Below are 13199 nucleotides of genomic sequence, written 5' to 3'. Positions count from 1 at the left end.
GAAGAGGGTGACCTTAAGATATCTAACCTAAAAACAACTATTGTCACACTCACCCTGCCCTGGAGTCTGAAATCTGACGTCTACACAAACATTGAGACACAAGCGGACAACAAGTTCAGACATTGCATGATGCCAAGCACTTCATCTCTCACTCAGAGATATTGTCAATGGCACAGCTAGAGTGTGTGTGTGTGTGTGTGTGTGTGTATGTTGTCCATGAAGATTACACGTGTCCACACGAGTCTGTCTAGAAGTGACTCATAGAAAGGCATGAACAGATATTTCTATAGTTCTTGAATCTTCCTGGGCAGGAAGTCTTTGATCGCTACCAGGCAGAGAACCAGAGATTGGGACCACAAGGCTGACCATTCTACTCTCCTCAGAGAGGAAAAACCAGGCTATAATGATAGCTATCTCCCATAAATATTGCTAATCCACAGATACACAAGACACAGTAGTAAATGATTACGGTAATCTACTGTTTAATAAATCCCAAGTCTTCAGTTTCTGGGATAAGAACTCACTATTTGACAAAAACTACTGGGAAAACTGGAAAATAGTATGGTAGAAATTAGACATAGACCAACATCTCACATCATATAGCAAAATAAAGTCAAAATGGATACATGATTTAGACATAAAGAGGGATACCATAAACACATGAGGACAGCAAGGAATAGTTTGCTTGTCACATCTATGGAGAAGGGAAGAATTTAGGACCAAACAAGAGCTTGAGAACATTATGAAATTCAAAAACAGTTTTTGTGCAAACAAAACTACTGCAGTCAAGATTGGAAGGAAAGCAGAATGATGGGAAACAATTTTTACTGAAAGTATTTCTAATAAAGGCCTCATTTCTCAAATATATAGAGAACTGAGTCAAATTTTTAAGAATACAAGTCATTCCCCATTTGATAAATGGTCAAAGGATATGAACAAGAAGTTTTCAGAGGAAGAAATTAAAGCTATCTATGGTCATATAAAAATAGCTCTGAATCAATACTGATTAGAGAAATGCACATTAAAACAATTCTGAGGGACCACCTCATACCTATCAGATTGACTTATCTGACAAAAAAGCAAAATGATAAATGTTGAAGGGAATGTGGGAAAATTGAGACACTAATGTATTGTTGGTGGAGTTGTGAATTGATCCAACCATTCTGGAGAGCAAGTTGGAACTATGCCCAAAGAGCAATCGAACTGTTCATACCTATTGATTCAGCAATAGCACTACTAGGTGTGTATCCCAAAGAGATCTTTAAAAAAAGAGAAAAGGACCCATATGTGCAAAAATATTTATAGCCGCCTTTTGCATGGTGGCAAAATATTGGAAATTGGGGGGATACCCATCAACTGGGAAATGGCTGAACAAACTGTGGTATATGAATGTAATGGAATACTATTGTGCAATAAGAAATGATGAATAGGCAGATTTCGGAAAAACCTGGAAAGACTTGCATAAACTGATGCAAAGTTAAATGAGTAAAACTAGGAGAACATTGTACACAATAACAGCAACATTGTGAGATAATCAGCTATGATTAACTTAGCCCTTCTCAGCAATACAGCAATCTAAGATGATCCCAAAAGACTCATGATGGAAAATGCTATCCACATCCAGAGAAAGAACTATGGAGTCTGAATGTGGATTGAAACATGCTATTTTCACTTTTTTTTTTTTTATGACTTTTCCCTTTTGTTCTATTTCTTCTTTCATAATATGACTAATGTGGAAATATGTTTACATGAATGCACATGTATAACTTCTATCAGATGGCTGTCACCTTTCCACATTCTTATTTTGATCATCTACCAACCTTTAGGGAAGGAAGCCCTGATTACGTCTTAAACAGGCCTGTTCAACAAATGAAGGTTACCTCACCCTAAGTGAGTACCTGCATAGATCTTGGCTTAAAGGAGCCAGTGCATCCTGGGTCACCTCTAGTCATCCTGATGAATATCTGGTCACTGGATTCAGATGGCTCTGGAGGAGAAGTGAGGCTGGTAACCTTGCACAGCCCTCCCTCACTCAAAACAAAGTCAAGTGCAAGTCATGTCCTCATTTCTCTGACGGCATGGTCTTTGGCAACAAAAGATGAACCCAATCCTGTGAGTTGACACAGCTGGCTGAATGGGGACCAGCTAGCTGGGTAACTCAGCTCCTCCTCTCCTCTCTGCCTCCCCCTCCCCTTCCTTCTCCTCTCCAAAGGAAGGTAAAGATGCCCAGTTGACTTGGCTTTTACTGGCTAGTTTCCTTTCCCTTTTCTTTCCTTTCCTTTCCTCTCCTTTCCTTTCCTCTCCTCTCCTCTCCTTTCTTTTCCTTTCTTTTCCTTCCTTTCCCTTCTCTTCCCTTCCCTTTCCTTCTTTCCTTTACTCCTTTCCTTTCCTTTCCTTTCCTTTCCTTTCCTTTCCTTTCCTTCCCTTTCCTTTCCTTTCCTTTCCTTTCCTTTCCTTTCCTTTCCTTTCCTTTCCTTTCCTTTCCTTTCCTTTCCTTTCCTTTCCTTTCCTTCCCTTCCCTTCCCTTCCCTTCCCTTCCCTTCCCTTTCCTTTCCTTTCCTTTCCTTTCCTTTTTCCTTCCCTGTCCTGTCTTTTTCTTTCCCAAAACCTTAAACCTACTGCACTCTGAAGCTGGGACACCAATAGGCCCCTGCCCAGGGCTCTTCTGGACCTTCCTGGCTTTTGAGTGATTATCAATAGTAACTGTTGCTGTTTCCCTCCCAGCCTGATAACTTTCCTTTTCTTGGCCTCATTAAAGGGGCCATGCCCTGGCTACTTCTTAAAAAGGCCTATTCAGTGAATGGGCATTACCTCACCCTAAGTGAGTACCTGCAAAGACCTTGACCTAAAGGGCCCAAGGTCTCCCAGTACATCTCCAGTCATCCTGATGAATATCTGGTCACTGGATTCAGATGGCTCTAGAGGAGAAGTGAGACTGGTGACCTTGCACAGCCCTCCCTCACTCAAAACAAAGTCAAGTGCAAGTCATGTCCTCATTTCTCTGATGGCATGATCTTCTTCAACAACTGAGGATGAACACAAACTAATTTCCAAGTCACCTTCATTACAAGAAAACCTAAAGATCTTCCCATTCACTCACCAAGTCCTGTCAACTTTTCTTTCAGAATTTATTTCATATCCATCCCCTCTCTGTTATCACTTCCATCATCCTAGATAAGTCTGCATTGCCAGAACCCACAAGACTTTGACCATCTTAATAACTAGAAGAAGAAAAAATTTTTGAGACATTCTTTGCAGACAATATGCAAACAAATATGTACAAGAAAGCTATAGACAGGATATAGGAAATAATTAACAGAAGGAAAGCACCGGAATTAAGAGGGGTTAGGAAAGGTTTCCTGCAAAAGAGAGAATTTTAGTTGAAACTTAAAGGAAGCCAGAATGAGGAAAGGAGGAAGGAGAGTGTTCCAGGCATGGGGGCAGCCAACTAGAGATAAGTTTACAGAATCTCAAAATCCCAAAGTTGAGAGTGATCTCAGCCACTATGGAGTATGACCCATGCTTGAATATAAAACATGCCCAGTGATCAAAGGGGGTTGTCAATTTCCTTCTGGAGAAGCCCACAAAAAGTGTACAAAAACTTTTGGAAAGATGATTCCACTCATCATCGGTACATGGAATGTGCATGTGCTTATGGAACACAAAATCCAGTAGACCTGAAAGACAAATAGTTCCTGTTTCAAGAGAACAAAGTAGGTACTGCATCCAAATAGCATCCCTGAATTCACTCAAGGCTGAGTTCAAATAAGGCTGTCCAAACCAGCTTACCAAAGTCAAAGCTGGATATACATATTTCTGAAGTGGCCGCAGTGAAAAGGAGCACCATGAAGCTGTTGTAGGTTTTGCAATCAACTAATCTAATCAACAAGGTTGTATGCCTCCAAAAAGGAGTGAATAATGGGCTTATGACAATGTGATTGTCATTTGCAGAAACCGTCATACCACCATCATCAGTGTGTATGATTCCACCATGATGAACCCTGATGAGGTCAAAGAAAAATTTTACACCATCAATATGCTGAAAGAGAACAAGTTTATAATTCTGGGTGACTTTTAATGCAAGGGTAGGCACAGACTACCAGACATGGCAGGGAGTCCTTAGAAGGAGTTGGAAACAGCAACAATCACTTACTTGTGCATCTTATGACTTTATCACCAACACTGCCTCCTATTTACCTAAACACAATAAAACTTCATGGATGCACCTTTGCAACATTGGCATTTAGTAGACTATGTCATTGTAAGGAGAAGAGACAGACAGGATGTGAGAGTGATAGAGGCAATGTGTGGTGCAGAGTGTTGGACTGATCATAAACATATCCTCTCACATTCAACAAAAGCACGATAACTACCAGAAGACTTCACATCAACAGATTAGAGTGCTCCTCCGAGTAGGAACAATTTGTTGCTAACTTGGAGGGAAAGCTAAGCCAACACATGGTTGGAAACAGTGGAGTAGAAAAAGAAGTGGGCAGCTTCCAAAGATTTGTTGTACAGCACTGCATTTATTTATCTGGTCCAGAACACTTGCAAACATCAAGACTGGTTTGATGAATGATGGGGAAATTCAGAAGCTGCTAAATGAAAAACAAGAACTCCACAGAGTTTACCGGCATGATAGTTCATCTGTCTCTAAGAAGGCATTGTTTAACTCCACCCAAAGTAAAGTACAAGCAAAACTTAGAGAGATGCAGGGCTCTTGGCTCAGTAAGAAGGCAGATGAAATTCGGTTTTATGCTGATGTAACAAACCAAAGAATTTTTATGATGCCCTGATGTCTCTTTATGGGCCAAAGACCTATGATACATCTCAACTACTCAGTGCTGATGGAGGTACGTTGATCAGTGATAAGGACATGATCCTGGAAAGATGGGCTGAACATTTCCATGTTTTCAACAGACCATTATCAGTCAATGCTGAAGCCATTAACTGTATACTTCAGGTTGAAGTCAGTCCCTTTCTAACTTAACTTCTAATTGAAGAGGTTTTGAATGCCATTAGGTTCCTCTTGTGTGGCAAAGTATCTGGTGCTCATTCTATTCCAGCTGAGATTTACAAGGCAGGGAGTCTGCTGCTCATATAAAAGCAGACTGAAATTTTCTGGGTTATATTGCAAAAGGAAGTTATCTCACAGGAGGTCAAGGATGCCTCCACTGTCCATCTCTACAAAGGTAAAGGAAATAAATTGTTCTGTGAAAATCATGGGGAGGGTGTTTGGGGGGGAGCAGAGAGTCTTTCTCTTAGTTATTGCTGACAAGATTCACCTGGAAAATTGTCATCTACCTGAGAGCCAATATGAATTCAATAAAGGTTGAGGAATGGCTGATATGATGCTTGCTGCCTGACCACTCCAGGAGAAAGGCCAGAAACAGAAGAGAGGTCTGTACATGATGTTTGTCGAAATGACCAAGGCCTTTGATACTGTCAGCCATGAGGATTTGTGGAAAATTATGTCAAAATTCGGTTGCCTGGTGAAGTTCATCAGTATTGTATATCAATTTCATGATGGCATGCTTGCATGGGTTCTGGATAATAGGCGGAGCTCTTGTGCTTTCCCAGTCACAAATGGAATGAAACAAAGCTGTGTGCTTGCTCACGTGATGTTTTCAGCAATGTTCAGCAATGTTAGACACCTTCAACGAGGACAAAAACAGCATCAAGGTCAGTTACTGCACTGATGACAAATTATTTAACTTGAAAAGGATAAAAGGCAAGTGGAGGAAGAGTTGGTGCATGATTTTTTGTTTGCAGGATTGTGCATTTTAATGCAGCCTCTGAGGCTGGGATGAAACAAAGTAAGGATAGATACTTTGCTGCTTGTGCTAATTTTTGCTTAACAATTAACACCAAGAAAATACAGGTTCTCCACCAGCCAACACCACACTATCCGTATGTGGAAATGGAGAAATTTTGAATATTGTGGATAAATTAACTTCCCTTGGCAGTATACTTTCCAGGGATACGCACATAGATGATGAAGTTGAAGCACACATTATCAGATCTAGCTCAGTGTTTGGGAGGCTCTGGATGTGGGAAAGAAGAGACCTCATTGTAAAAAGCCTGTGAAATTTGGACTGTATACCAGTGCCATGCTAGGAAACAGAATCGTTTCCATTTGAATTGTCTTCAGAAGATTCTGAAGATCACCTGACAAGATAAGGTAGGAGACACTGAAGTTCTTTCTCAAGCTAAACAACAAAGCATTCAAACTCTACTGCAGAGGGCACAACTCTGATGGGCTGGCTACATTGTTCAAATGCCAAATGAACATTAGCCTAAAAGACTACTTTATGGAGAACTCACACAAGGCAAGGGCTCAGAGGGAGGTCAGAAGAAGTGATAGAAGAAGACTCTCAAGGTCTCTCTGAAGAACTTTGAAATCAATTGCATGATATGGGAAGACGCTGGCAAAGGACCCCCCAGCATGGCGTGCCTGCCTCAAAAAAGGTGCTATGCTCTATGAGTGAAGGAGAATTGCTATAGCTCAAAAGAAACACGAGATGCACAAATTTAGAAACTTCTACACCCCAAATGTTCGTCCAGACTATGTGTGCCTGACTCGTGGGAGAGACTTCCAAGCTCATATTGGTCTGACAGTACCTTGACTCCAACACAGTGATGTCATTTTGGTACTCTTAGAGAATGAAGGACAACAACAAATTGTTGTAAAGTTTCCCCCCCAACATTGGGCCTAACTTTATCTCTTCACAACTCTCACTCATTACTCCTGGTTCTGCCCTCTAAGCCCAAAGAGAATAAGTTTCATCTCTCTTCTTTATGACAGCCTTTCAGATGTGTGAAGGTAGCCATAGTACTTTTTTCTCAAGGATATATACATAACATGGCATGATCTCAAGGCCTTTCACTATTCTCACTGTCCTCTTCTGGACACTCAAGCTTATTCATGCCTTTTCTAAAATATGGCACCCAAAACTGAACATTATTAATGTGCCAGTAGTCAGATCTCTGGTGATGAAAGTCTTCAACTTTAGCCACACTAGTATTCAGACAACAATATACAGCCTTTTGTTGGTTTGAAGTATTTCCAAGATGGGTATGATCTGACAGAACTTCCCCTCTGTTGGCATGCCTTTAAGGTCATTCACACCTGATGAAACATCAGGGTAGTTAGTACCTTAGTGTGGCTAGCATTTAGTTGGGTTGAAGGTTTGCAGAGCATTTTACACTCTTATCTTATTTGATCTTCAGTATAACCATGTGAGGTAGATACTATTACTATTTCTATTTTATAGAAAAGGAAATTGAGACCAAGAGAAATTAAATAACTTGTCCAGGGATACACAATTTATGTCTCAGGCATGATTTAAACTTCAGTTTTCCTAATAAAAATCCAGCACATTATCCGCTGTCACCTAGTTACCTGACAGATGAGGAACTGTTGGAGTAGAGACAGAGATCTAAGGTGAGCGAACAACTTTCTTTTCATCTAAGAGTTTGGGCTAAACAAACCTTTCTTCCTACTAGTGGAGCGCAAACTTCCCAACTGTCAAGTCATTTGTTTGTGGACATTGGTAGACTTGAACAATTTTTTGCAGTTGAGATTGTTATCCCAAGTTAACCTTGTTACTATCACATAGCAGTGGAAATAATCAATAGGCACCAACGTTAATCAGGCCCTGTCACTTAGAATTTGCCACTATGAAGCTGACCATGAAGAAACCCCAACTTTACTAAGCCTATGACTTCCTAATTCTACCCATCTTCTAGGGAAGCTTTCTCGTACAATATAGACTGACCCCATAGAAACCATGTGTCACAGGGAGTATTCGCAATATCACCTTTTTCTCAGATTGCAGTGTTTAACAGCACAAAGGGTCTGTTCCACTTAATAGCTGTACCCTGACTTCCTGGCAATAACCAGGGGATATTCCACATCCAAAGAATTTTCCATCCAAAAAATGGCAACCTTACTCTCACATAGTCTGAAATTGTTTCATCAATTTAGAACCAGAGGCTTCAAAACTGCAGCATAATTATAATTATTGACTGGTCCAGAGACCCAAGTCCTGAAGGAGTCCCTGGCCACAAAGTTTATACCAGTCACCCACTGTCCCCATAGGAGAACTACTGCTCTTTGTTAAAAGAAGGAAGGTAGTGAGCTCATCACATGCTATGGCTCAAACTCTTAATATTATTACCATCCATGGCTATTGTATACCATACTACTAATCTCAGATATCTAGTGCCAGTTGAGGAATCCCTCAATTTCCACGGTGCTTGATCAATAATAGACATATTGTCTAGTATTCTAATGTGACTAGGATGGTGTATCTCTCCTGTGATACTATTTGCAATCTATAACACAACTGTGGCCTTTCAGGTTAATGAATGTGGTTTTCAAGATAAGGTCATCCATTGCATCCTGGGCCATTGTCAGTAATCCTGACTTTTGTCCTGTCACTGAACTTCAACAACTCTGGAAAGGAGAGTGAAACTGATGACTTTGTGCAACTCTGCCTCACTTAAATCCAATTTATATGCAAGTCAAGACATCACCCAGTGATGTCACTGGTTCTCTTCAAAAACAAAGGATGAACAACTGTATAATTTAATTTAAACAACAGCAATTTCTTATCTTTCGAGGTTTTCTTTGGTGGTCCTACAATCACATAACCTCATAAAGGAAATCCGTAACACATCAAAAGAGTTTGTCTTAATTACTCATGGGATGATGGGTTGATTTGTGTGTGATTTGGATTTAGGTGAGGCAGAGTTGCTCAGAGTCATCAGCCTCATTCTTTCTTCCACAGTATTGGAAGTCCAGTGGCAAGATAAAAGTCAGCACAACTGACAGTGGCCCAGGATGCACTGGATGACCTTGGGGGTCTTTGTTGTCTGACTAAGCCCAAGCACTTCACAGCACCTGCTTCAGCTGGTTGAAACAAATTGCTCTCATCTACTCATTCTGCTAGGGAAGTCTTCACGTGCTTGGGGTAGATACTCCCCTCTCTCACTGATGGGTTTGAGCTCTGTCAGTTACCCTCAACCTGGTTTAGCCCATCTGCCAAGACAGGGGTGTGACCAATGAGTATGCTACAGCTTCTTGAATCCACAGGTGAAAGTGGAGTGACAGGTGGACACCAAAGGTTGAGGAGCAACCCTGAAAAGGGTTTGGCAAGCCCTCATATCAGAGGTGCTAAACCTCTCTGAACACCCCACTATACCACAATATCCAGTAGATGTACTGCAACAGAGGTGTCAAGCTGGCAGCCTGAGGGCCACTTGTGACCTTCAAAACTCGCAAATGCACCAGAACCAGATTAAAATGTAATTTTAAAATGTTTAGCAAAATAAATAAAAATAATATTAATTTGTGGCCTTTAAGGATCCCTTTCTATCTGAGGTTGATACTACCATTTTGGAATTAGGTCACTAATGGTCTTGTTGACAAATGCAGAAGCACTGTTTTTTTCCTCATCCTCCTGGTTCTCTCCACAGCCTGACACTTCTGAGTAGCCCTATCCTTCTTGATATTATCTTTTCCCCTGATTTTATTGAGGCTACAGCCTCATGATTCTCCCCTTCCCCTTCCTCCTTTCTTCTCTGTGCCAGGGCTGGAGTCCGGATGACGCATCTTCCTGAGGTCAAATCTGGCCTCAGACACTTAACTAGCTATGTGACCCTGGGCAAGTCACTTAACTCTACCTTAGTTTCCTCATCTGCAAAATGAACTGGAGAAGGAAATGGCAAACCATTACATCTACCTTTGCCAAAAAAATACTCAATAAAGAATCAGACATGACTGAAAACAACTGAAAAACATAACTCCTTCTCCAACATGGACATTCCCCAAGTTCTATTCTTGATCTTCTTCTCTTTCACTGTGCTCTCTCACTTAAGTATCTGCTCAATTCTATGGCTTCTATTAGTACTCTATGTATATGACTCCCAATTGTACTTTTTTCAGTTCCAATATATTCCCAGAGTTCTAGTATCATATTCCCATCTATTTGAAATCTCCACTTGTATATTTCATCCCTCAAACGCAAAATATCCAATACTTAACCCATCATTTCTCTCCCTCTATATCCCACCTCCTATTTGCCCTTCTCCACAAAATGACTTTATCTGTTGATGTTACCACCATCCTCCCAGTCAGTAACCCAAAGGGTGTCCATGACACTTTAGAATAATCTTTGAACTTCCTATTCCTTCACAGAATTCCCACATTCATTTAGTTGATAAGTTCTGTCAATGCCACTTCTACAATATCTCTTTCTTCTGACCTTTCTTTTCCACTCCCACTGCACTTCTCATCATTTCTCACCTAGATTTTTGCAATAGTCACCTAACTAGGTTTCCTGATGCCAGTCTCTACAATCCAACCATCACACTACTGTACTAATAAGGGTGTTAATAAGGCATCACTAGATCATGTTTTCTGTTCAAAATCCTTCAGTGATACTCTACTGTAAAGGTGCCAAACATTCTGAAGCCCTGGATCTAAATGCTACCCAAATCAAATTAAAATGTAAGTGGGAAATATTTAACAAAATAAATAAAAATACAATAGAACATAGGTAATCTTATTATATAGTTTTCTAAGTCGAAATGCAATCTGTCAAGTTCCATAGGGTTGAATTTGAAACCACTGTTCTACTTCCTGCTGAATGAAGTATAAACTCCTTCTCTTGACATTTAAACACCTGCGCAACCTACCTTTAAATTCTTTTCTCATATTATATTTCATCCACACCAGACAATTCTTGTTCTATCCATCTGTGTTTTTGTTTATGCAAATTTATATTTTATATTAGCTTCCTAATGCACCCATACTATCATTTATAATATGAGGCAGCCGTATTCTAGTAAGATACTTATGGTCTTAAAGAAATAAAGTGAATTTAACAAAATTCATGTGCAAGACTAAAACTAATTAATGTAGTCTGCTTTTTCCATTTAATTTTTAATTTTGTTTCTATAGGAAATTCTTCAGAAGCTGACTGTATTTGTTGTAGGCTAAATACCTATCATTACAGAGATCAGCAGCAAAAAGTACACGAGCAAAGCCAAGCACAAGAGGGACAGCATGGCTAGCTGGAGTCAAGGCTAATGTAATACATTTTGTAAGCCAAATGGAATTTTTGTGGACATCACAATTTCTAAATTTGTATTGTGTTTCACACAAATTTGTATAGAGAAGTTTAAATGATAGCCATCAAAATATGATGAAATGTAAAAAAAAGTCCTTTATAAAACAAAATTAATTTTGAGAATTGTCCCCCAACACCAGTACTGAAAAGGAGTTCCAATGTATTTTGAAAAATATATCAAGTGGGACATGATTTTTAATTCATACAGCTTTTTCAGTAAAGCAACTACAACTACAAAATTAATTATTTTAAAAAGCAAAGTACATTATCAGTTATCGTCATATTAATTAGCTATTTTATAAATTATTCATTATTCATTTCCAGCTGTCACTGAGCATACTTCTAGGATCCCTCAGTTCACCCATCAACTGATAGGTGAAAGAAATGAACACAAAAGCATCTCCTGAAACTAGGCATAGTTAAGGAAGTATGCTTTTATGAAATGGAAAAAAGCCATATCATGCATTCTGAAGGCAGAAACACAGAGTACAAAAATGAATACATATTACCTGAGCTTGAAACAATTCTTCCTTTAATTTACCAGCATCAAAATTTGTTAAAATTGCAGAAGATCTCTTCAAAGAGCTATAATTATAGATATTTTTAAATAATCATTTTGTTTTTATTTTTTAGACAAGAAAGCAAAAACATGTCAATGTATAAACTGACATTTTAAAATAATGTTTACTAATTAAAACTGTATCTTTACTTGATCAGTAAAATATTGGTTTTGTTTTTTTAAAAACTTTCCACTAAAGTCCATCTCCAAAGCTTTATGGTACAGAAGTGTGCGTCTGGATTTTCAAAGACTATCCAGTGAGAGACAAAGCAAGCTCTAGTGTGTCCTACTAAGCTGTAGAGGCTTTAAGTATAGACCCAGTGACAAGGCCACAGTGCTGTTGTCTAGGCTAGCCTAATCAAGTTTAGAAAGACTCACCATCAAACTGGATATAGGATATAGCTTTTTTTTTTCAGTTACAACTCAATAGAGGTTTTGATATTTTTCAAAAATGAGTTACAGCTTTTATTTTTTTATCACCTTAATTTCCACATATATCCTTCCTTTCTCCCCTAAAAAAGAGCTATCCCTTATTTTTTAAAATATATTTTAAAGAGAAGTTTTTTTTAAAAGTTCAGCAAAACTTACTAACACATCAATTGAATATGACAATATGCAATGATCTTCACCCATAGCCCTCTACCTCTGCAAAAAAGGCAGAGATGTACAATTTCTCATCTCTAGGGACAATCTTGGTCTTTATAATTACATAGCATTCAATATCATATTTTTCACTCTACTTAAATATTGAAGCCATTGTATATATTGTTAGTCATATATTCAATTCATGAAAATAAGCATTTAAGTGCCTATTATGTACTAGGAGTGGTGCTAAGCTCTGCAGACGCAGTGAGAGGCAAAAGGCAGTCCACATAACAGTCATTCATATACTTGAAGAAATCCCAACATCTTCTCTTCTCAAGGTCCAACACCCTCAGTTTCTCCAGACATCTCTCACAGGACACAATCATGTCCTCGTGCCACCTTGGTCACCCTTACCTAAATATACTCCACTTTGACAATATCCCTCTACTAAGGTGGAATTCCAAGTTTAACACATTGTTCCAGGGAGGAGATCAAAGGATATAAATGAAGGGTTTTCAAAATAAGAGTTGCAAACTATCAACAACAATATGAAAAGTGGACTAAAACAGGAATTCACTTTACACACTGCAAACTGGCCAAAAAAAAAAATATATCAGAAAACAGTCAATTTGGAGGAGCTATGGGAAAACAACTTCACCACAACTACCTGTGGAACCGTGAAGTAGTCCAGTTGTCTTAGAAGACGATTTAGAGTAATGCAAGTTACTAAATAGTTGATAACCTTTGACCTAGTGATCCCACAGGAGACCATATGTCCCAAAGAGATCAACGACAAAAAAAAAAAAGTTCCAAAAAGCATTAAACCCAATGCAGCCTCTCATGAACTGAGAGGAGTTGAATGTCTTTGACCCTCCCCTCTAAACTGGTCAGAGAAGAAATAGGAGTGAAATGATTGGATA

General features: G+C 39.1%; 1 protein-coding gene across 16 annotated transcripts in view; it reads right to left on the bottom strand.

Annotated features, from left to right (window-relative positions):
- The window catches only part of CCDC7 (coiled-coil domain containing 7), a 122458-nt gene that overhangs the window by 15824 nt on the left and 93435 nt on the right, over positions 1 to 13199 (bottom strand). For 9 of the 16 annotated variants that reach the window (XM_072651944.1, XM_072651945.1, XM_072651943.1 and 6 more), the window contains one exon: positions 11645 to 11720. The exons of 5 other annotated variants lie outside the window; for them this stretch is intronic. In XM_072651944.1, coding sequence (XP_072508045.1) covers positions 11645 to 11720 — 76 coding nt within the window. Of the gene's footprint in view, positions 1 to 2556; positions 3222 to 3266; positions 5655 to 11644; positions 11721 to 13199 lie in introns of those variants that run through there. 2 more of the 16 variants (XM_072651949.1, XM_072651951.1) reach the window with 2 other exon arrangements.

This window comes from Notamacropus eugenii, chromosome 3, assembly GCF_028372415.1.
Source record: "Notamacropus eugenii isolate mMacEug1 chromosome 3, mMacEug1.pri_v2, whole genome shotgun sequence".
In the NCBI taxonomy this organism is placed as follows: Eukaryota; Metazoa; Chordata; class Mammalia; order Diprotodontia; family Macropodidae; genus Notamacropus; species Notamacropus eugenii.
Note: the sequence above shows the minus strand (reverse complement) of the source record. Positions and strands in the feature narration are given on the sequence as shown.